Consider the following 24347-nt stretch of genomic DNA (forward strand, 5'->3'; position numbering starts at 1 on the left):
TCCAGCATTTGGGAAGAGAAGATGTTCCACAATCTAAAAAAGGTGCAGTACGATGGCAGTTCCACTGCTGAGTGTATCAGGAGAGGACCTGGAATAGTCTGTCCGTTTGCTCGTCTCGCCTATGTTTCTGATTCAGGCTGCACAACTACCCACCACAAGAAAAAGTAACTTTTCTCAGTAATTAATTAAATATATTAGGAAACACCGGATATAGGATCCCATTTCTGGTTTAGAAGACTGAAAGGTTAACTAAGTCAGCTGAAGAGCAGAGTCTTTGGTTTGATATGGAAGACCTGGCATGGGGGAGGCTAGCGTTCCATGATGCTGCCCTGGATTTACCAGTGCCACCACAGTTGATCTCAGCTATTCTGGGATATTTTGGTCCCAGAGTTCTTGGATTTTGTGCCATGCCACAACCAAGCCAAATTTAAAACTGTGTATGTGTAAACCAGCAATCTTTTCCACAACGGTTAGTAGGAGACTGCTAGTGAAGCCGCTGTGTTCAGTTACTCTTGTAGCATTACAGAATGGTTTGGGTTGGAAGGAACCTTCATGATCATCTAGTTTCCATCCCCCTGCATTGGCAGGGATACCTTCCACTAGAAGATGTTACTACATGTTACTAAAGTTTTTCTGTTCACGTTAATAGGTATTTTGTTCATCAGACCTTATTCCCTATAATAGTAGCGAAAGCAGAGCTCCAGGCTGAATATGTTCTTTCTAAGCTACAGGTTGCTACTGCACACTGATATCTGTCACCGTGGTGTTTAGCTCTCTGACTACACTTTAGGTTAACGCATTGATTACTCTAGACATTAGATAAAAGATAGAGTTTATTTAGGATCGAATACTCATTTGTAAATGGAATATGCTACTTACTTTCCAAAGCCAATGACATATTGGTCTTGTTACAGATTTATCCAGAACACCTGAAAAAGAGCTAAACCGTAATTAGCCAAGACACTGTTTCCATATTACAACTTTATTATTCAACTCTTACTGACTTTCTGCAGCCACTTAACTCCATTCAACGTATTTCAAGGTCTACTGCTCATACTTAAATTCTCCATTAATCTCCTCCCATAATCCCTAATAAATTACTACGTGGGTTCCTACAAGGAAAGTATGTTCATCTCTGCTATGATGATTTAGGTGTGCAGTTGCTCTGTGGGATATGCTCCATTTTGTCTCCATTATCTCTAACACAGGAACTCGGTATTTCTGGGGGCCTTAGATTGAGCCCTGGCTTTCACAGTTTAAAAAACTGCTCAGCCCAAGTCACTGAACGGTCCCAATGTAGGCTACGCAAATCTTACTTTACTCGGAGCATAAGACAAAATGGAATCCATCACAACAGTTGGGAATAAAGTGCACACAAACACCAATGCTTTTTCCTTCAGCTTTGCTACTATGTGACGTGCCTTGGGTGCAGGAGATGTTAAAGCATCTACCATAGCATCTACAGCCTCGCTGCCATTAGTGCTTCCTTCGCTGAGTATGCTGTTGAAAAAGGTTGCCTGCTCCTGAACATACTCCTTATTGTAAACTGCCTTTCTCTCTTCACTGAGTTCATTCCAAATCTCTTTGGCACTGACTGGTGGCTGAATTATTGTAGAGCGTGCATAATTTCCCAGCTGAATAATACAGGCCTAAAAGCAAGATGTAAAATTTATCAAGATGCAATCAGTCATTCTGAATTCAATTAAATACTATAGTCAGTAAAACAGATCAAAAGCTTTCTGCAAACAGATTTCTTCCAGAAAATGTTGCTTTGTTGAAATTTTAACCTTGAAAACTCGACTGAAATCAAATATATTCCCATGAAATGTTTAAGACTGCAGAGGTGCTTTATTCTGACTTTCTCGTTTCACTGTGATGATAATGTTCTTGTTTTGACTACTCAGCATACCTTCACAGAACGCAGTAGTGCATCTTTGATTTTTATATAATGCCTAGTGATACAAATGTTTTGACAATACTAAGACAAAGCATTTCACTATGGCTTTGATGTCTCCAAAGTGGAATACTTTAGATTTTTCACTCAGTGGTGAATCTTGCAATTGGTAATTTTTGCCCCCAGTCTGGGACAAAAGGAGGGTGTCAGAGAGCATTAGAAGGTCCTGGAGAAGGAAGTGCTGTTTTCCCCAAGCAGGTGTAATTTAAAGGAAAGTAGATGTTGTTGGCCAAGTAAAGAGGGGACGAAAGGTCCTGGTCTAGCTCTCACTGAAGTAATTAAAAAATATCTGTAGATTTCTGTGCATGTAGATTTAAACTGAAAGCATGGAAATCCTTCACTGCTCCGCCTGTTTTCTTTGCCTGTGTTGTTGCTGCTGTTCTGCTAACTTCTGGGGAATTTCAGAGCAGGCTGGGTACTCACAGTATGCACGCTTTTCCTCAGTTAGCAGCAGGTTCATTAAAACTATTTGTAGATACGCAACATTAAAAACTCTGTGGCATTTACCTGACCTGATTTCTAAAGACTAAAACACCAGATAAGGAAAAACAGTGCTGAGCTGTGTCAGAGACTTGGGGATGTGACAGGCGTTCTCTAGGAAGTCTGTGGTAATATAAAACCTGAATGTCTTCAGTCTGCCACACAGAGCATCCACCAGAGGCTTCGCCCATGTGCGGGTACCGGCACGTGCCTCCTGTCAGTCGGCTCCCCTCGGCACACCGCGTACCGGGGGGCTGGGGTGCGGGACGTGGGGAGCAGGAGGGGTGCGGGACGTGGGGAGCAGGAGGGGTGCGGGACGTGGGGAGCAGGAGGGGTGCGGGACGTGGGGAGCAGGAGGGGTGCGGGTGAGTTCCGGCAGAGAGACAGGGTGCGTAGATGGGGGCATCTTCTGCTGCCTCAGGTAGGTGTCTCACAGGACACCTTTGGGAGCCCTCCCTTCGGGCGCTGTTTTCAAGTGCTTTGTATTAGCCAAACTAATGCCAATAGTAATCTTCCCACGTTTATTTTAATCAAAGGGGTTTTGAAAACTTCATACTTTGGAGTTTTTTTGGAGTTGGCGCGGAGAGAAGGAGAGATGATACTTCTTTTTTTCCCCTTCTTTGATTTTCAGTAGCCTTTCTAATGGAAGACACGTACTTTGTTTCCTTTAGGCAGCCAGCCTGCCTGGCTAGAGTTCAGTGGGACAGAGCCTTAGCTCCATCTGTTCCTTGCTACCTCTGGGCGACTTTCTCTGAAAGGACCAAGGGAATGACAGAGCAAGGCAGGGGAGCACAAAGAAGAGGGATTGTGTATTCTCCAGGCTCTCTGCAGAATAGGTTCTCAGGCAAATGCCAGCCAGAGTTTTGCATACAGTGAGAAACAGAAAACTAACTCTCATAGATACTCCAGAAATGTTTGTCAGCCTGGCTCACTGTGTTGTGTGCTGGGGCTGTTCCAGGGCTGAGGGAATGGTAAAAATCTCAAAATGACCAGAGTAGCTAACCTGTTGAACTAAGGTCTTCCATGCATTTGAGATTATCCTCTGCTAATTGGTTGAAATCCTCATCATGCTGTGTGGTATTAGGATGTGTAAAATCACTTGCATTTTATAGCATTTTATATTCATCCAAGAGGGGTAGTTAATAGTTGCATAGCTGTAATTTCTTCCGACACAAAGCTTATGAACAATACTGTAAATCTGTGTAGGTAATGAGTACACCAATGTAAATCCTCTAGGGAAGACTTGCAGTGTTTGAGAAGACCGTTTCAGCAGTGGAGTGACTTCAAGGAAAAAGCCTAGTGAAGCTACTTAGTAATCTGAACTTCAGGTTTGACTATCAATGTTGCTTAGACAGGGCACTAAGAGCATTCCTAGAGCCTCCTAGGTTAGAAGAATAAAAACGTAATTACTCTGCATGATACTGCCTCTTGCAGTGTAGCTGTTCCCATGAAAAGCAAGAAGCTTTTAAGCACTGATGTTGTGAGAGAAAAAAGAGAAAGAAGCCCTCAGGTAGGTGACAAGCCTTCCTTCTCGCTGCACAGCACTCAGCATCTGGGCTCTTTGCTTCCGCAGCCATGCCAGAGAAAGTTTCAATTACTTGGTACTGCTATAAGCTCTTCACAGAGCATGGCACTGCCCAGGCAGGCTTGTCTTGGAAAGTTTCTCCACTGCAGAGGATGTGGAGAAAGGGCGGAAGCTGCAGTGTTGGCACAAAGAGAAGACGTGCAATATACCCCCCAGCTTCTCAGAAATGCAAACATCACCCAGGTCTGCTGTTCCCAGTGATTTCCAGCTGACTGATTAACCACAGAGAAACCACCTCTTTCCAAGGGGAAGCTGCACCCATGGATTCAGCTCTGATCTTTGTCATTTGGATGCCTGGTGCTGACTTTGCACAAGATTAGATACTATTTTGCATACGCTTGTTCCCTTGGCCAAAATTTCCACCCCCGCCCCTAGGTCTGGTATCTTTGTGCAAGTTGTTTGCTTCTTTCCCCACAAAAAGATGCATTTCAGCTCCGTAGGAAGTTTCAGGAGTGAAGCTTCGCTCTTTCTCACACGAAAATCAATGTTAGAGATAGGAGGGAGTTTCACGCAACGGCTACTCATTACATCACTTACCTGGACACCAAACTTCTTCATTTCCAGTCTCAGAGCATCACAAAATTTCTCAGTAGCTGCCTTGGTCACAAAATAAATGCCGTTTCCTAGTGAAAAATAGGCAATATTGTTGGACATGAAGACAAAGAAAATAGTGCAAATAATATAACTTCACTTTCAGTCTTTAACATAGAATTGATTTACCCGAGTCTTCTGAACTGCTAATAACATGGTATTTATCATGATGCTGTCTTACTACATAGTATGCCAAAGCTGGGCCGTGTTAAGTGTGCAGTCCCAGCACAAAGGTGCATGCTGTTAAGCAGAGAACTTCACACAAAAATCCTCCTTCCATCTAGTGACAGATGCTGGACTAGACAAAGCATAACACATTCCCAACGTGCTGCTTATTCCTTCTGAGCCCGAGACAGGATGAAAGAGATGGAAACAAAGTAGTCCCCTAAAAGCTCTAGACTGAAAAATTGTAATAAAAAACTACGCTAGTAATAGGAGAAGGACTGCAGAGGAAAGGAGCAGATGATTTTCCCTGCAGTAGATATATGACTACTAATACCATTTTTTCTGCACTAATGATGTCTCTTGCACAGAGACCTGGCTTACAACTGTGCATATAAAGTCAAAATCAGACTGTTCAGTGATAAGCTTCACCAGAGAAAGGTGACTTGACAAAATATGGGCAGCCTTACATTGCTTTGCTGTAATTTCCCTGATCTGTGCCGCTTTTCCCCCCTTTGTAACTCTTGCCGAGTGCCGGCATGCCTTAAATAGGCATTTGAGGCACTGGGCTATGGTTCATTTCCATGGTTTACTGGTACACTTCTATCACATAGTCATACCACAGAGGAAGAAATGTGTGAATGTGGATATATAAATACCAGAGGTGAGCGAGAAGATGGCCTCGTCGCTAACAATACAGAGAACGTAGTTGCACTCCTCTTGCTGCCACAGATGCAGGTAACGTCTGGGCCCCAGATCAGACCAAATGGGATAGGCTTGTGGGATATCAAAAGGGTATCACGGGAACACAGTGAAATCTGTCATTCTGAATTAGGTTCCCTGCCTTCCTACACAGCCTCTGGAATAAGTCTTGTATACAATAACAGGAGAACAACTACCAGCTTGCTGATCAAGATGCTACATCAGCTAGCCTGGCCAGCTGGAAAAGTTACAGGGAAATGTTGCTCCTCTCAGGGTAGAATGCATAAATTCTAGGCTGGAGGGCAATAACTCCCTTTACAAGTATTAATAATCTTGCAGTTTTTCTTGGAGCAGGTGCTCATCCGAAAATGGCAGTAAGCCCCTTCCTTCAGAACACAGCTACTGGGTAAGTGATTGTAGGATGACCTCTGCCTGCTTTATCCAATTGATTTGGGGCACACACCCAGGATGTGGGACACGAGATTGAATTTCTCTTTACCTAAGGTATTTGAAACCCAGCTTTCTTAGGAGAATACTCTGACACCCATAATTCAAGCTTTTCATGTGGAGAGGTCACTCGCTGCCCCCAAAAACATGAGCTTTAGCTGTCCTGGCTGTTCCTGCAGGGAAGCAGCCAGGAAACCTAGGATTCTTCCTAGAAGTGCCCTGGCCTCCTCTCCTACATAGATGGGACTTGAAAAAGGAGTGTGGGCAGTTAATAAAGGCAGCATTGACAGCCAGGAGTGAGATGCAGAGTGATCCTTTGAGCTAAGGTACTATGTGTGTGCAGCCGTCCAGACCCAAATCTTCTGAAAGTTTATGCATGTGCTTAGTATCATAGACACGGTTAGTCCATTTTGCTTCAAAGTAACCCCTTGCAACTGGTGAAGTCAGACAAATGCTTCTGGTGGATCAGCATCACAGAGTTTTAGCAGTAAGTAGTAAGTACAGCATCACAGAAAAAAAGTGATGTCTCCCCATGTAATGGCCACATAATGCACTCACTGGGTATATGCAATAGCACATTCTTCTACAAAAACACACCTATCTTGCAGTATTTAAAAGTTTCTTTTTTGTGTGTGTCAGAATATCATCAACCAAAGGCAACCAAGCAGAAAGAAGCAGAGTAGCCAAAAAGGGGGAAGCTTTTAGCTTACCATTTTATGTAAGTGACATCTGGGGTCCCAAACGGAACCTAGCCCTTACTGTGCTTGATGCTGTACACACAGAGATCAAATCCTCACCTTAAAGAACTTAAAACTTCAATAGACAAGCTAAGCAAAAAGGGGGCGAAAGGAAAAGCATATCTTTGTTTCCCAGATAAGGGTAGTGACAGGTAGGGAACAAACTGCAAAGCAACTGAGACATGCTGCAATGCTCTAGAGGCCTATTTGAACCATTTCATCTCAGAAGAAAGGGTAAAGCCCACGCGTATGGAGCTCCATGCAAATTCATTTAACCCACTGGACACCCACGCATCTCTGTATGGCACTGTTGCACATACTGGAAGTTTCCTGCCCAAGGTCATAGAGAGGATCTGGCTAGGCCTGGAACTGAAAGGTGGATGTCTCTCGTTCACCTCTGTAGGGTCATCCTTCCTCTCCTAATTGCCAAACAGTGAAATAGTGAAGTCTGAATAATGAAGTTAAGCAGGAGTTTATTGGGTCTTTGTGTTTTCTGATCATCAGCGCTTACAAAGTCTTGCCTGGGCTTATTGATCTACTGTAGGCATTTTTTTTCTCTCTTTTTTGAGTCAAACACTGAGATAATTCATTATTTGTAAATACTTTTTCTATATATTGTAAAGACAGAATCTTTAAGGGTATTTTTTTTCCCATATGACTTTACCCTCTTTTCAGGATCAAGTTGCTCTTTCAGCCCACACAGAAGGAGGCTGTCATTTCAGTTCAATGAGAGACAAGTAAGGCTTCTTTTATAGATGCTACATTACACTGATTATAGTAAGATAGTTATTCTTCAACTCTAAATAACAGTGGATTAGCATTACCCTTGTATTTCTTTAGAAGGGAGAGAAACGCCAGGATTGTCCTGATGCTCCCAAGGAGATTCACATCTGGAAATTCTTCATATTTCTCCACAGACAGCCACCCTGTCTGGCCAAATGTTGATATTCCTGAACTGTTGACAAGCCTCCACAAACCTATGGAAGAGAAATATCTCAACAAGCATTTTTCACTGCAAAACAACTGCCATTAGGCAACAAAACTACACTAGTGATTTGAACCCCTGGAAACAACTTTTTAGTTGTGTTATCTTTTTGTCTTTTCTCCTTGTAGGTGCAGGCATGTTTTATTTAATGAAGGTATGTAATTATGGCCCTTGTCTGGACTATATAACTCTCAGTGCTATTTAATAATCACATACTTTATAGTCATCTTAAGTTATTTATGAATTACATGATCTGGGAGACTACATCTTACTGCCAATGAAGTGTACCATGATATTTTAATTACATTAATCCCACTGTGTGCTATGAACAGCGTTGTGAAAACTGTATTAAGCAGTATAAAGTCTAAGGGGTAATATTTTCACAGTGCCTGACCAATTTAGGAGCTTAGCTGGCTCCTTTTCCAGGATTTTGAGCTTCCATTCCTTCTGAAATCAGCCAGAATCAGGTACATGGGTGCAGCATTGCGTAAAGTAGCCAAGTAAGGTCCGTGGCTACCATATGGTTTTGATTTTGTACTCTTGAACAACTCTATTCTCCAAATAACAACAGGTTTTGGTGCTAAGTAGCTCAGCCCGCTGAAATGCAGGAATATTCTAGTGTTTACCAGCAGAAATTTATTGGCGGCAAAACTTGTTCTGACACAACTCTCTGCCAGAAAGTGCAAGCCCTTTAGCCCAGAGCCACAGAACGCTTTGTGTGAGCACCGTGCAACACTAATAATCTCGGCTGTTGGAAATGCTTTTTCATTGAAGTGTAGAGCGCTCGCAGTTTGGAGCTGACGTGCTGACTAAATGCTGATTAAGCCATGCTGACTTGTTCTGGCCTTCAGAACACATACCTGCAGATGCACAGTAAAGCAGTGAATGATACGGTCTTTTTGAAACCATTCCTGTTTCTGTCCTCAAATCCTGACGCAGGGTATTTCTAGGGTGACCAGCAGTGTAATTAAGAAGTACAGAGGGTAGCCTGACTGGCACTGAAATAGCTAAGTTTGCAGCCTGTCTCAGCCAGCCTTGACAATTTTTCCTATGCATTTTTTTTTTTAATAGTTCTTGTACATGTCTGAGGCAAGAGATTGTTTTGTCATGCCTTCTACACATCTCCAAGCCTAGGTTTCTGGTGAGGCAGAGGGGTAACAGTGCCTCTCTTCCTTCTTCTGGGCACAGGATCTGGGGCACGTGTGTGATGCTGACCCAGCTGGAGCCTCCTGTCCCCATGGTGGCAAAGATACCCTCAGGAGACCTTTGATCACCCTGGTGAAGGTGCTGCAGGAACCCTTGGGCTGAACTCCTTCTGATCTCTGACAAAGCCACTGCAATGCTTTCATGGTAACTTGGTCCTTCCAGAGCCTTGCCAAGAGCTGCTACTACAGGATTTCATTCACAACAATAGTTAAAGCCGAAACAGACAAATTTTTGCATTAGTTTGTAAAGCAGACCTCTGTAAGCTTTCCTAACCTATATACACTACTTGTACCATGTAATGAAACTGGTGTTTAAACTGAGAAAGAGGCAAAGTTCTTTCAGTGAATGTCTCATTTGCAGAGCAAAACACTCAAATTCAGGAATTTGCCACATAGAACTTAGATAACTCTCTCCTCCAAAGAGAATAAATCATTATTCAGTGGTCTGTCACACAACAATCTGTCCCCACACTGGACCTCTCTTGTAAATTTAGATACAGACTGACTGCTGTCCTATTACTGCAGCAGTTCCCTCCGTACTCACCTCTCTTCCACTGCCCCAAATGTTAGCGGACAGAAAAGAGGAAATGTACCAAAAATTGGCCACTGGAATTGGGCATCCTAGAATTCCTTCTTCCTCCTGCCATTGCCCTGTTGTTCCAGGCCTTTCTATCATTTTCTGGCTTTATTTCTCCTTCTTAAAATGGAACCAGCCACATGGGACTGGCATCCTTGTAAAACACTTCCAGATCAATGGATTAGAGAATCCTCTGTAAAAGCTAATTATCAATATTTCTGTACTTGCACATGATCTGAGTAGCTGTACACCCCATCTGTGTCTACTTAAGGCTGGAGGTCTCTGTACTCAGGTTTATTCTTACATAACCTAACTCAAACACAACACAAACTAAAGCCTGGCATCACTGTAGATGCTGTACCCTGATCTTTTCAGCTTTACCTTTTCTAATTAAAAAAACAAAACAAAACACAACAAAACAAAAACAAAACAAAACAAAACAAAACAAAAAAGTAATTTTGCTTCTGCCACCGCATCCTGCACAGCACAGCAACAACAGTTGCTCCACACCCCCCTGAATTCATCAGGGCTTCAGAAATACAGCCATTGAACTTTAGACAATTTATTTTCTTCCTCTTTCTCTAAACTGTGAAACACAGAATTGAGCCTGCAAGGCTTAAGTTTTCTCCAGCCATTTGCCTCATGTGCTTCAAAGACTCCAGGTGGTTAGTGGTGAGGCCAGCCTGTGTGTATAACAGGCAGAGTTTGCAGAATAATGGCTCCTTTCTGTGCAGTGGCCAAATCAAAAGTCAAGAGGAGAAAAAACAGCTTGAGTTAAACTGAAACAGACTTTTCTGAAGAGAATATGAAATAAAACATAAAGAGGTTTTGCTCAGGTTCAGGTCAAACCATTTTGTTTGCCGTCAAGTGAAACGTCTTGTTTCTTAGAACATTTTGGTATTCCTGAATGGGAAATGTTCTGATGTTTTCCAGAAATTTTCCTGCCACTTTGTTTAGTTGAATCAATTAGCAAAATTCTACCCAAATAACAAACAGTTCTTTATTCCCTTATACCACTTTTTCAGAAAATTTCCTACCTCCTGAGAAACAACTGACCCAGCTATGTACTCAAGTACTTGAATCTGCTTTGGTTTGCCTTTCCTGAAACGTTTGTGGCAAAAATCAGTGCTATAAACGTGCATACAAAATATACTGTATATTTACTTAGACAAATGCAGCTCGGGTAACTTGTGAAATACAGTCCTTAGATGGAAATCTAGAAGGGCAAAGCACAAGTAAGAATCGAACAGCTGAAGGAGAGAGACACTGCTTTTTCTCAGAGGGTCCATGCACAGACACGTTAGGAAAAAGCAGGTGATGTTTGATCTGGAAGGGAAAAATTACTCAGACTGTCAAAACAGAACTGAGTCCAGCACAGCTTAGGAAGAGAGGTGTTAGACAAGGCTATAGCAGGCAGGGAATAAATAAGCTGGAAAGCAGAACTGGATGTCAAAGAGATTTTCACTGATCTCCGTGTTGGGAAAATGGATCCTGAGGACAGAGATTAAAAGATATAGCTGGAGATCTAAAGGATCACTTTAGGAAACCTACCTTAAGATTAGTGAGACTTTCAGGAGAAGAATACTAGCTCTCACATAACCTTCCTGATAATTTCTACTTCAAGACATGTTGACCTAAAGGCACACATCCAAAGTCATTATTTAGGCCCAAAAGATGCCTGATGTTTTTCCAGGAAATCTTAAAAGTCCTTTTCCAAGTCAATTCAAGTCAATCAAACTGTGTGGTTGCAAAACCTTTTGAAAAATCAAGCCGTTTCTATGTAGATGCCTACATACAGATAATATCTGAATTCGGCCAGATTTTTTAAACTTGAACATGTATTCTTGGTATCACTGATCTTTGGAGTTTCTCATCTAAACCTAAGCCCATGCAAAAATGACAGGCTCTTTTCTGAAAGATTCCAGTCCAATACTGAAGGAAACTAGTGTGGTTTGTCAAATTGCTACTGAAAATTGAAGTGAGGAACCAAACCAATCTGTCTGTGGCAATGCAGGGCATCCACGGTTAGCAGGCCATCTGAGACTCCTGAGCTTTAGATCCGTACATTCATGAGTCACCATCTTTTGCTTGGAATATTATGCTGTGGTTGTCTTCATTGCAAGGATGAGTCTATTTGTATAGGAAGTCTGAGCAAAAATATGATACCAAGGACCTAATGGGTAGATTCCATGAATAGGAAACCTTGATTAAGTGGAAGAGAGTACTTAATAACTTTGGAGTAGGAGGTAGGACTGAAACTAACATCCCTCCCTTCCAGATGCCTGCATGTCACCCACTCACAAGAGACAAGGAAAGGAAGAGAAATTCCTGTTTTAAAGAGAAGAAAATCAGAAAAATACTGAGTCTTGCTGTAGCGCCTAAGAGAGTCACAAATCAACATGCTCCAAAGCCCTGGTCTACTTCATATTGGCTTTAATGTGAAAGTGCAAGAAGTTTCTTCTTTCTAAGCAACAGAGGATGCTAAATATTTTAGAGAGACATCTTAATGGGTGAACAAGCCATAAAAACAAATAAAGGCATCAGAGCCAGCAGATTTTCATGGAGGGACGGTTAGTTAGCTCTAGAGAATGAGCTATGTACCATGGAAATTGATTCACCATCCTTTTCAGATTGACATAATTTCACAGTCTAGAATAGAACAAATGTTTACAAGGAAACAAACTATGAAGTGACAGAATATCCATCTAGGTGTGTTACCAGTCATTTGGATTTCTACTCCTGCATAACAGAGAGAAAGAAGACAAGGTAGAGCTTGGGCTAGATATCTCCTGGTTATGGCATAACTAGAAGGTGCAGGGAGTAGTGTGTTTTATTCCTGAGATTTTATACATTTTTGGTACATTTATATTGAACAGTCTGCTTAAAGCTGAAAGTCTTTTATCTTTTAGTCTTTTATAAATCCACTTATCTTGGGCCCAGGAAAATGCCAGAGCACAGTATTCCTCCGTGACTTCCCTTGCCACCATCAACTGCTGAGCGAGGCTTCTTGGACTCATTCTCCCCAGAACCAGGACCTTCTCGTGCCTTTCCATGCAGTGAACCGAGTCGGTGGGAGAGTGTGACTCTCACGTTCAGTGGAGTCCACAACTAGGTGGTTAGGTCTTTCACTGGGACTCTAGGCAAAAAAATACAGGCTGTACAGTGTAGAACTGCAGCCTCTTCAACTTGGGTCTAGGTTTGAAGCAATTACAATCTGCTGAAGATTCGGGAGGGACGTGAGCTCTCTGAGCTCCTGTTCATTGCCAGCTTCTTGTCTGGAGAGTCTTCCATTGCAGATTGTGCACTCTTCAGGACGGACCCTCTTACTTTGTCTGCATATGAAGTCTAGATCAAAAGTGTGTGATGCTGACTGGGAGCAATAGGCTTTATGGAAATACAAGCAGAAACGTCCATTCTGCAAGTTTGAAAGGAGGAAAATAGTGCATAGAGACATAATAGGCATGAGAAAACATGTGCATTCATCAACTACAATAAAAGATTTAAGATAAAGGACCAGCTTTTGGTTTATCGGTGAGATTAAGATGACCTGGAAGGCAGCATATCTGCCAATGTCTGACATTCAGAAAAATCATACTTGTCTGAGATGCACGGTCTGTGGAAAGGATGATACTGTGATCATAAAGAATAAATATTTAGTCTTTACCAGGATTTACTCTGACCTGTTTAAACACAGCATGCAAAATGCAATCATTGTTTAACTGCTTTCTCGCTGTTTTGATACATCTTCTGAGGTTTCAGTTTGGAATTCATAGCCTTTACCTACTTACCATTAAACCTGGAGATTGCTGAAGTGGTTTCGTTTTGACCACTTTTGGAACGATAGGGGAGTGTTTTAGAGATTTGGATTTATACGTCCAGCACGCTGGTGAGGTGTACTTAAAATCTTTGGTACCTGAGTGAAAACAATTAACTTAAAAATGTCATAAAACCCCTAAGCAAACGCCTAGTGATTCCCGGAGATAGATGCCTCTTCTCAGTTTCTAGAGGCAGTTGCTGAGAATTACCCTGTTCTGAGGGAGGGAGAGACAGAGCTGTCCAAGTCCAGTACTTACAAGCTAAAAACAACATACAGAACACTGCCAGTAACTATTTTGAAGGTGGCTGCTTTCACAGCTTTTAAGTAAAATAATCTACGTTCTACTGTAATTTTCAGCACAATCCACTGGATTCCTACATCAGGTTGAATTGTTTGTGCAAAAAAACAAAAAGCAGATTTTCTATCTGTCCAATGCTTATTTACAACAGCCTGCTGGACTCACCTCCTGCTCTTTGTTCTTCTTATTAATATGAGAGCTAAGCTTCAGTTGAATCATTAAACTGAAACTGTTTTTATAAAGCTAAAATACCAAAGAAAACAACACATCTATTTTCAGAGGTGCCAAGAAGGAACACTCCTACTGAAGTCTTTTGCTTAAAGACTCTACATAAGTAGAGTATCTTTACAATTTCTTTACATTCGAGATAAAAATATTTATGCCCCTATATTTTATAAATTATGAAAAAGACTTGTGGCATTTACTCCGTTAACGTCAGACATTAAAAGAACTCCTTTGCTCCTTTTTATTTAATAAACTTAAGAGGAAGATTACTTGATAATTGGGAGCCTTCCCAAATGGCGTGTGTGCTATCTGGATCTATAAAATTACTTTTCCTTTTCTGCCTTTGCAGAGTACCCTCAAAATGCTGCAGCAGAAGAGGTGACCACCAGTGGAGAAAGGTGTCATAAAAGGCGTGCTCTGCCCGCGCATGCCCAGCCCCGTGTTACGGGTGTAAAGGCCTGACTGACAACCCAGGAAAACCACGGTGCACCTGTTGTGTGTACGCGCTGCATTTCAACACCAGCGGTGCTCAGGTGTCTTTCCTGGCCCCCTCCAGCAAGCCCTGATGTCTTGAGCGGGATTTGCCTTGAGCTGAAGGCATGTCCACACGCCGAGGAGCGGCAGGGACAGCCAGCAAGTTCCTGCCGAACTGTGGACTCAAGAAGTCTGCACACCAGCATGAACGCAACCATTGCATAAGGTGCCAGAATTACAGGCTAAATTATCTGTAACCCAGAGTTTCAGGTGACCCAGTCCCCACCGAGCCCATAAAGGCTTTTGTGAGTCATCTGCACTGTCTCTGCAGCTTGGGAAAGAGCCTGAGAGGCGAAGGCTCTGCCTCTAAATCAGATAAGGTCAAGATCCACCATAAATACATGCACTTAAAGAGTGGCGTCTAGGTTTTTTCTTACTTCACTTCTTGTTTCATCCCCTTCCCAGTGTCTTAATGATCCAGGCAGACGGAGGCCTTGCATTTCATTATCATTATTCTCCACTTGTTTTCCCTGAGCGAGCAGGAGCTGTTTGTCTGTAATTCTGAGGGAATCTTACTTCTGAGCCCGAGTAAGCCTGCTCCCAGCCAAGTGTACCCCTCGGTGTTCCACTGGGTGACTCTCGCCCTGCAGCCTAAGTGGGAAAGGAGGTACCTGTGGCCCCCTTACCTGCGCTGCGTCACATGTCCTGAGGGGATAACCCCAGAGTTAGGTTGTCTGCAATGACTCTGCAAGCTAAAATCTATCCATTCCCCTGGGTGTATAATTGACAGGTTTCTTTTTAAGTAACCCTTCCAGGGACTAGCTTGACAAATCTGAAGTTGCGCCTAGAAGCGGCTGGTTTGGTATGGCGTGGCAGCTGCCCTTGCTGCATTTCCTTTATTTATTCCCCCTTTTCACCAATCATGTCCAGAAATACATCACCTTCCCACCGCCTCTGAGGCATTCACACTTGTTCTTCTCCACTTTCCCTGTGGTTTCCTCTTGTCAGAGACCTGGGGAGGGGCTCCGGGGAGCCCCGCACTCGGGGATTTCCTCTTTTGATAGAAGCGTGATGCTCACCCATGGCGCACTGACGGGTGCACCCACTTTCCACTGTCGGCATCTCTGGGCGGGCCCCAGCCTGTGTACCGCTTACCCAAGCGCCAGTGCCTTTTTTTCATACAAAATATTGTTGTTATTACCGATAGAGGTAATTGCAATTAGCGCCGTGGGTGACGGTGCTTCCTAGCCACTCGCCGTGTCGGTCCAGCTGACCCGCTCAAGCAGCTCCCTCCCCGCCAACGGTCCCTCTAAGCCCCAGGAAAAACAAGGGGTGTTTTTTGGGGGGCTCTGCGTCTTCCGTTCCCACCACCCCTCACTGGGGGCAGCTGGGGGCCGGGGAGGGCAGGCGGGCAGCCCCGGGGGCCACCGCCGGTCCCACGGGCCGCGCTCGCCTCGCTGGAGCGGGGGGCTGAGCAGCAGCTCGCCGCCGGGGCAGAGGCGGCCGGCGAACGTGGCGAAGCCGAGGTGGTGGAGGTGGAGCAGCCCAGGGCTTGGTAGAGGTACTTCCCCCTCCGTGCTTCTCGCGGCTTGCCTGGGAAAGAACAGCGCAGGCTGTCAGCGTCGTGCGGCGGTCCCTCGGCTGGAAATGGGCGGTCAAAGGGGAGCTGGGTTGTGCCAAAATCCCGTGCTGAAGTTACCGTGGCAGTTCAAGCTCTCCGCTCACCTGAGTTTCACACAGTCCCGTCGCTAAAGACTAAACACAGGGTATGAAATGAAAGCAGCATGCGTATTTCTAGCTCCATGAAATTGGGATTTCTAATACAGCGGCATTATTATGTTATAGTTGTTGTATGTGATGTTATAGTATTAAATTGATGTGGGTTCTTTATGGCCCAGCTCGGTGTCTGCTCTGCTATGTCAAGGGTGCCTATAAACGCTCGTCAGTGGAGGAAAAGGTCTGTTTCTTGTAGGCTGAAATGACAGTTTTACATTGCTGAACAAAGATCCCCGAGAGCTAAGATTACGGGAGGAATTTGATTAGGCAGTGTTTTCTCTGCCCTTTCTTTCATCTGAGAAACTCTCCAAGCAGCTGTTGGAACGGATAGTATGTCATGTCTGCCTCCTCTGGGTAAAATGAAATGGTTGAAAGAACCAGATGCCTTTATTAATTGCGATTTAAAGTTGGCTTGTGAAAAATACGAAAGGGCCAGAGTCCCTCACTGGCATAAACACAGCAGCAGAGGAAGCACCAGGACTTAACGGGCACAGGGATGGTCCTAAATACTTGCCTAACTTGCACCACCGGAGCTCCACAGTCAGCCTTGTTTGCATTTGTCTTAAATAGGCCCTGTATCTGGTTGTGGCAGAGGGGTTTCAGAACTGGTGGTGCCCTGCTGCCCGTGAGTCCAGAAATGGCACTGGTCCCTGCAATCAGCTGTGTTTCATGTTTGCCTGGAGATCCCTTCGCACTGCCAGAGAGTGTTTTGAATGACATTCTAAGGAGGAAGGGAGTGATTGTTGTTTTAATCTCTTCTTTATGGGCCAAGGCATTCATGTGTCTTTACTCTTGTCATCTGCCCATCTGTCTAGATTTACTTTGAATTGGTCAGTGCTCTCTCTTCTGCACTGCTCAGGTCTCCTGGAGGCATTGCATAATGGGACTTAAAGCCTCAAGTGGCTTGGAAAAGAAAGTTTTGCTTTGCTGCTGGGAGACAAAGTAGGAAGTGTAATGGTTAAACCCAAAAGAAGATATCCACATGCTTGTCCTCGGCAAGATTTGTTTGATCATGCTCCATCACCCTGGGAGATGCTGCCCTTTTTTCAGAAGATCACTCTGTCTTCTGCAACTACATGAGTCACAAAGCTTTGTCTTTACATTTAAAAAATATTATGCAACCCTCAAAATCATGAGAGTTGATAACAGCCTGTCCTCCAGCCAGCTTCCCTGTCTGGTTCCCTCTAGCATAAAAAAGATAGGGAGGAATTCCAGATTCACCTCCTCCATGCCTCCTACCCACCTCTCCTCCACGTCTGCCAGTCTCTACTCTCTCAGCTTTGGTGTCCTGTTAACAACACAAAGATCACAGGCAGTGACAAAACCACTCTCCCGAAGAATAAACGGTGACCCAACCAACCTCTGAATCTTACGCTGTCTCTATTCCAAATAAACTTCAAAAGATATTAAAAATGTGACACACCAACGTGGCAGGCTCCCATCTGAGAACAGGAGCAGTATGTTGTCAGAGCAACAGAATAATTAAGGCTGAAAGTTATGGATTAGAAATGCATCCTTCACAGTTAGAAACAACTTCATGGCTACCTAGTCCAGTAACTGAGGCCACTTAGGTCTACAGTGCAGAGTATTTCCAGTAGGATTTCTCTGCTTGTTGGAAAGACTTTCCTCTGGTTTATATTACTCTGTTCCTAACTCAAATATATACATATGTCTGTATACACACCCATACGCATGCATGCGTGTTTATATTCATACTGAATTTATGACTATGTTTTGTCTAGTTTCTGAAATCCCCTGTTTAAACTTTAGAAATCATTTTAATTAAAAACTCTTAAGTTTTTATCTCTATCTTAATCTGTTCTACCTCTTAAGTAATTCAAGTCAGTTGTGGTTTACCTATAGCAAGTTTAAGGAAAGATCTGGATTTTGAGGAAGTAGATGAGGAAATGAAAGATGCTTAGAGGTCAGTACTGATGAGGATCTGAACAAGTCTGCACCTAGAACATTCTCAGGCATCTTCCATTCTTCCTGAGAGCATTTCTGGGAGTGGCAACTTGTGAAGCTTATGCTTAAGGTTTTCCTCTAGGTCGCCCAGCAAGTTTCAGTGTGAAATAGCAAGTTTCAGCAGTTAAAAACTGAAGAATAATCTTTCCAGAGGCATCACAATCTCTTCTTAGGTTATTAGATAAGCAGATATTCAAAAGTGCTGCATTCCTGAGGACCACAGTGGCTGCAGTTCTTCCACACCTTAGAAAATCAGGTAATTTCCAGAAGTGCCAAACTATGGATTTAAGGTATTTAAGATTAGGCTCCTCTTAGAAAAGAAGTACCGCTCAGACCTTACTAACTCTATTAGTTATTGCTCCAAAGTAAGTTACATGGAAAAAATTATGCTATAACCTTTTTGTTGAGCAGGGAGGCGTTGCTGTGTTGTCGCTACGCTGAAAACAGGGAGAATTTCTAAAGGACTGTCAGTTTGCTCTCAGGCAATGGCTGGCAAGGGCCACATTAAAGGAGAGCTGGGGTGGGCTGTCCTCCTCCAGTGCCCCCCAGGACTTCCAGCTTGACTTCAGGGGAGAAAGATCTGCTTTTTATCTGGTTCCTGAGGAGAGGGTCAGTGGCTGTGAGAAGCAGAGCTTGCTACGCAATATTTAAATAATATGCACAGATCTTTGCCCAGCACAGCTCTGGTACAAATCAAGATACAAGGGAGGGGAGGAGGCACTGTAACTTTTCTCTGCCCTTAATCTCCGTCTTATCTTTTTGCCTTTTCTCATGTCTACTCACCTCTGTTTATTTTACCCATTCTCTTGTGCCTCTTCCCTCAGCCTCTCATCCCTCTACCCCTCCTGGCACTCTTACTGCAAACTGGAGCTGTCTCAAAATTTGCCATCTGTCATGCTCAGTGGTACCCACTCTCAGTAGCGGGTAGGAAGAGTAATGATATTTGATGTCTTTCTTACAGCCCCAACTCTCCAGCATCATGTGGAAGTCATTATTATTTTTATTTTCTGAAGCAAAGATGAAACACTGATGTCTTTCCAAGTAGCCGCAGAGCCGTCCTCGGCTTCACAGGAGTCACTTTTGGTGCAAGGTGTCTCTTTGCCACAGCTTCAGAAAAATGCCGAGAATGTGACAGAGTGCCTCCTAAAAGCTCCAAATAACCAGGCAAACCTGGGAAATTTTGAACACAGACCCCCCTCTTCTGTTTAACATTCGTATGCTTTTGAAGCCATTTTTCATGGTTTCCAGGGTGCAGGATCAGGATTTCTGAGCCGTAGGAGCTGGGTGTGTTATACACAGCTCACCAGGAACGCGACTCGACCCTTTGCCATCCATTGTGTCGTGTCGGTTCAGACCCCAGACCATTTGCCTTGCCTCTCGATACTGCACAGTGAGTACCATAGCATGCTGCTGACCTTAGCTGGCGCTTTTTGATACCGGTAGAGTGAAAATGATGCTTATATAACAGAAAGAAACATGAACCTCACCTTGACCAGCCCATCTGGATAGAAGTTTAGCAAAATCCAGTCCTGCATTTTAATGCTAGCATGCAAACGACACTGCTTACTGCAACTATCCAAAAAGCTGCTTCTGCCGGCAAGCATTTCACGACTGGGAAAACTAGCTTTCCAGGAAGAAAATTAAAATAGTCTATTTTTGGTGCAGTTAGACAGCCAGAGACATTCTGAACAGGAGTGCTTGCGGTTTTTAGAGCTGGCAAGCTGTGCGTCCTAGTTCAGGACTCAGCCAGTGAGTGCTCTGCCGTGGTGTCAAAGGGAGGGAGCCAACTGAGGGCTGTCATTGCATGTAATTAGATAGGAGCAGTTGCATGTGGGCTGCGCATGGGGAATATCAAGTCTTTGAAGACTAAGCAGGATGTCTGGTTCCGTATAATGTGATGTGCTGTATTAAAATCTTATTGCATATTTTTAAAAGCCCTGAGCTCAGTTGACAAAACAGATTTTAGGATGCCACGTGTATTGCTCAGTGTGTCATAAAAGGGAGATGGCTTCCTTTTAAAGGGCAAGGCAGGAGTGTATCTACCTGTGAAATGCATTCAAATATTTGTCACTGCATACGATGTCCAGTCTATTTGAAAGAGGAAGTCTTCCATTTGTCAGAAGTTATTTTATGAAGTCCCTAGGATTAAGTCCTTTCTGATAGTTTTGAAGTAGTAGCAAACAGGGGAAGGGAGGCGGGAGGGGAATTCTCTTAGAAGCAGGAAAATCTACCTTCTCCTCTAACCTGAAGTGACTGATCCTCTTTAAACTGGAACACCCCCGGCTCAGGGACAGATATATCGTGATTCAGCTGGTGTGTCTTTGTACGTCCACAGTGTGTAAAATGAAAAGACACCCTATACCTTCCAATTATTACATTCCAGAAACAAACGAAAAATTAAACACTGTTTTGGCTTATTTTGAAATTGTAAGACAAATGTTGGATGATTCTGACTTGAAAATGCTACTGCAAAATGCCCCAAAGGAAGTAAAAATGCTTAAATTGCTTCTCCACACAAATACCCATTTCTATCATAGAAGGGTTACCCGAGTGTAGCAAATAAGGATGAGGGAAGATCAAGTTTTCTTCTCTTCCTGGTGACCAGAGCTAGAAAGTGATGAAATCAGAGTGGTTTCCTCTAGCACGTATTTTCACCTTAGCCACGCAGTGCATACATAGTAAAATTCATCAGGTAAACTGCTTTAAACCTGTGGGTTACTGAAAAAGAGACACAACATGATGAGATTGGGATTCAGCTCTGGTTAAAAGTTAATTCAGTTTGAGAAAGAGCATGTGTTTGAACACAGTGACTCTTCCCGAGCATCTCCACATGATACAAAGCCCTTACACTGTCGGGCTGTTGGGAAATTCCAGGGGTGTCAGAGTAAATAGAGAATCAGTACAATGGTGGTAAACTGATCCAGCATAAGCATTAGTAAATTTGAAAAGAATTTTACCCAAGCCCTAAATATCCCACTCCAAATCTGCTCAGAATTAACTTTCAAGTAATTTTGATTAATGTTGTCTAATTGCCTGACAAAGCAGAGGACACATTTACATTGATTCGACTGCAAATTCTCACAGCACAAGAGACAGAAACATGAAAGCTGACTCAAGTTCGGTATCCTAAAAGATTGGTAAGAAAATACCAGGGCCTTCCCTCCTCTCCGAGGGTGTAGCTTAGCCCTGTAAGGACAGGGTGCCACAAAAGCACCAAGGTCCATTAGCAATTTTTAAGCTAGCTTTGATTGTCTCACATCTGACCCGGAGCCAAAACTTTCTGAAGTCAATACAAACGTTTCCATCCCTTCTGGCTCGCACTGTATCGATGCCGTGACAGAACGGCCGTAGCCTGGGGCTCATACAGTGACACAGGCAGCGGGGGGTGAGCTGTTGCATAAGAAGTACGCTGAACTTTCTGTTTCTGGCCTTAGTATTCCACACCAGCGCCTATAGATTTGCCTGTTGAAGCCGTTATTTTTATGGAAAATCTATCCCACCAGCTGTGTTACAAGCTGAACATCATCTCTGCTCCTCTATAATCCAAAGCCAGGGACCTGAAGCTTTGTGGTTTGCTTAGCTCAGCAGAGCAGAATATTGACAGTACCGTGTAACTTGCGCTCGGGAGTTATTTCCAGGAAAATGCACGTGCCAGACGATGCCCACGAGATGGCAGCCTGTGCAGTAGAAAAATGGGACCTGCAGGGAAAGAGGATGATGCTGTACATGTGCCACCTTCCCTCGGCAGGCTAAAGCGGCCTCTGCTCTGCAGCAGCGGCCCCCACGCGCCGCACGTGGGGGAAGCGTTCGGAGAATGCCGTGCAGATGCGCCAGCTCTCACCTGCACCGCAGGACCTGAGGGGTGGGGAGCAGGTGAGACACGCTGACTAGCGTGGAAGTGCCACAGAGAAACCAGACAAGCTGGAACGTTTTAGAGGGATAGCAGGAGAATTACATCCCTGAAAACACAGGCTGGAGGGGGGATGCAATGCAATAGACCTGGGAGGCAGACGGCCAAAAAATACTTTGTGCTGAGTAGCAGCAAAGGAGCTCTGAGTTTGGAGTGCAATAAATATACATGAGCACAGGAGGGTGCTGCTCTTTCTCTGAGAGCATAAAGCAGTATCTCCCTTTCCCGGCTCCTTGGTGCCATCAGCTTGCAGGCTTCGGAAGGACATGTGTTCGATCATCCCAGACAAAGTCCCAGCTGCGGCTAGCAACTGAGTAACCCCAGATGGCTGCATCTTTCTAGAGTAAAGTAACATTCACATGAATTCACATGCGGATTGCGCATTTAGGTGATGACCAGCCACAGCCATCAGTCTGCTGGATAAGCGTCCGGGTCAGTCAGCCTGCAAAATGGTGTCTTAAGGACTTAATGCTGGTACAGGTGAAGTTGTGGAAAATTTTACTGTCATCCCTCACTAGCTAAGGGTATAAATCAAAGGTCTGGTGGTTGAAGTCCTTCTGCCCTTGTGCTCATTTGTTCAAGGACAACCCAGAACACGGCACATAATTTGCCAGTTGGTCCAAACTGGAGGAGTCTAGACACTGATTCCTACTAGAAATAACTCTGTGGAAATTAAACTTTACAGTTTCATACTGAGCATCGTTTGCCTCTCCTTAGCAGTGTGCCAGCTGGTAGTGAGGGCACAAGGATGGGTAAGGAAGTGCAGGAGAAACGGCCGAAGGGCACAGAGTAAATCAGTGTGACAGAGAATCCTGGTTTCCTTACTTACATACAAGTCTGAGTTGCCCCACGTGCAGGACAAGCTTAATACCCTCCCCTCCCCAAAAAAGGAAAAGCCTAGAGGATGGAAATATGGCAAGGTTTGAATTTTTTAAAAGAGAAGTCAAAAGTAAACTCCGTGGTAGAGTTGGAGGGGTGTGAGAGAAGGAGAGGTATTGTAGACAGTGGAGGGGCTTTTAATAGAAGGAACAGAGATGGTGAAATCTGCTGCTAAGCCCACAGATGCAGTTTGAGCACTGCAGAGAATGATTCAAAAGAGAGCAGCTACTACTCCCCACCTGCACCTGGTCCCAAACCTCACTTACATTATGCGGAAGGAATTAATCAATAGGTCTGGAATGTGAAAGCCCACAGAAAAGGCGGCTTGGCTTCTCTGATATAGTTCAATCTCTAGCTGCCAGAAGTGCTGTCGAGCGTGCCGCCTCGGCAGCTGTGTGGGGTTACCTTCTTGGCCCTTCAGTGAGACAGCACATAAGGCCAGTTTCTGGGCTCAGAGGGGGAGTCCACGGTTGGCAGGACCAGGTCTTTGTAGATAACAGGGCGCTTTCAAACCCCTTCCCCCCCTGCCTCCTCATAGAGCCCTACTTTTATGAGAAAATCCAGGACCCGGTTTCCCTGACTCGGGATCTTTGCCTCCTCTAACAGTTGCATCACTGGTAAGAAATTGTAACCGCTCTATTACAGAAATATGGGGGCTCATTTTTCCAGTCTAGGCAGTGCGTAGGAGATCATTTGGACTGGCACCCTCCCAAGCATAATGTTCTGAAATGTCATTCTGCTCCTGGGTGAAGCTTGGATTCCTCCCAGCTTACCTTGTCCTTTGGCTTGCAGCATCTGCGCATCTTGCCCCCGTCTCTTGGCATGCAGGTGCCTGAAGGTGTAGAGTAAAGTGCTCTTCATGCTGGGGGAAAGTGAAAATAGATGTATTTTAAATCCTAAAGGGCTGGGCTCTGCGTAAGTCCTTCTGCTTTGTTCTTGCCGTTGTGCAAATGCCCACTTTCTGAAGGGGCCCCTGGATGAAAGGGAGATGCTTTGGAGCAGCGCAGTGAATGTTCAGGGCCTACTGACAGGACTCCAGCTGCTCAGAGCCACTCTAAACTGGGTCATTTTTAATGCTCCTCGTGGGGAGCAGAGAGCTTAACTTTAAGCACTTGGATTTGGAAGTTTGGATTTAAGGTTTTAATGATAAACTTTGCATGTGGATTTTGGCCACTCCCTTCCTCTGGCATTTGTTTTTTCTTTCTGGCAGATTCCCAAGGGTGCCAGAAAAACAGGGAATTTGACTCAAATTCAGACAACGTGCCACAGAATGACTCACTTCTGTGATAATGTTTCTACCTCCAAAACCAGCTTCCTTTCCAGCAGAGCCCACTGGCATTGCTCTGACAGTGCACAGGGATCTCCACACAGTTGTGCCCTCAGATCAGTAAGAATCTAAGCCATTTCAAAGCTGAGTTCTTATCCGGGTTGCTAAAGAATATTATGTTTCTGAAAGCTATATGTCACATAGAGGCTGTTAAATAATGAATGCCAGGATGCATAGCTAAGTGTTGACACACAAAAGAAGCTGTCTTCCAAGCACCAGCTTCTCTGCCTGGCAGCAGCAGCCGGGCATGG

At 44.2% G+C, this 24347-nt stretch overlaps 1 protein-coding gene across 1 annotated transcript; it reads right to left on the reverse strand.

Annotated features, from left to right (window-relative positions):
* Positions 1-917: 917 nt before the first annotated feature.
* LOC116960801 (D-beta-hydroxybutyrate dehydrogenase, mitochondrial-like) lies at positions 918-23634 on the reverse strand. The gene is made up of 4 exons (XM_032989422.2): positions 23543-23634; positions 7483-7635; positions 4557-4642; positions 918-1649 (listed from the first exon to the last, which is right to left on the reverse strand). Exons 1-4 carry the CDS (start codon positions 23628-23630, stop codon positions 1302-1304), a joined length of 675 nt encoding a protein of 224 aa, XP_032845313.2. The 5' UTR covers positions 23631-23634; the 3' UTR covers positions 918-1301.
* Positions 23635-24347: the final 713 nt, after the last annotated feature.

Source organism: Tyto alba, unplaced genomic scaffold (assembly GCF_018691265.1).
Source record: "Tyto alba isolate M040663 unplaced genomic scaffold, T.alba_DEE_v4.0 Super-Scaffold_16, whole genome shotgun sequence".
Classification (NCBI taxonomy): domain Eukaryota; kingdom Metazoa; phylum Chordata; class Aves; order Strigiformes; family Tytonidae; genus Tyto; species Tyto alba.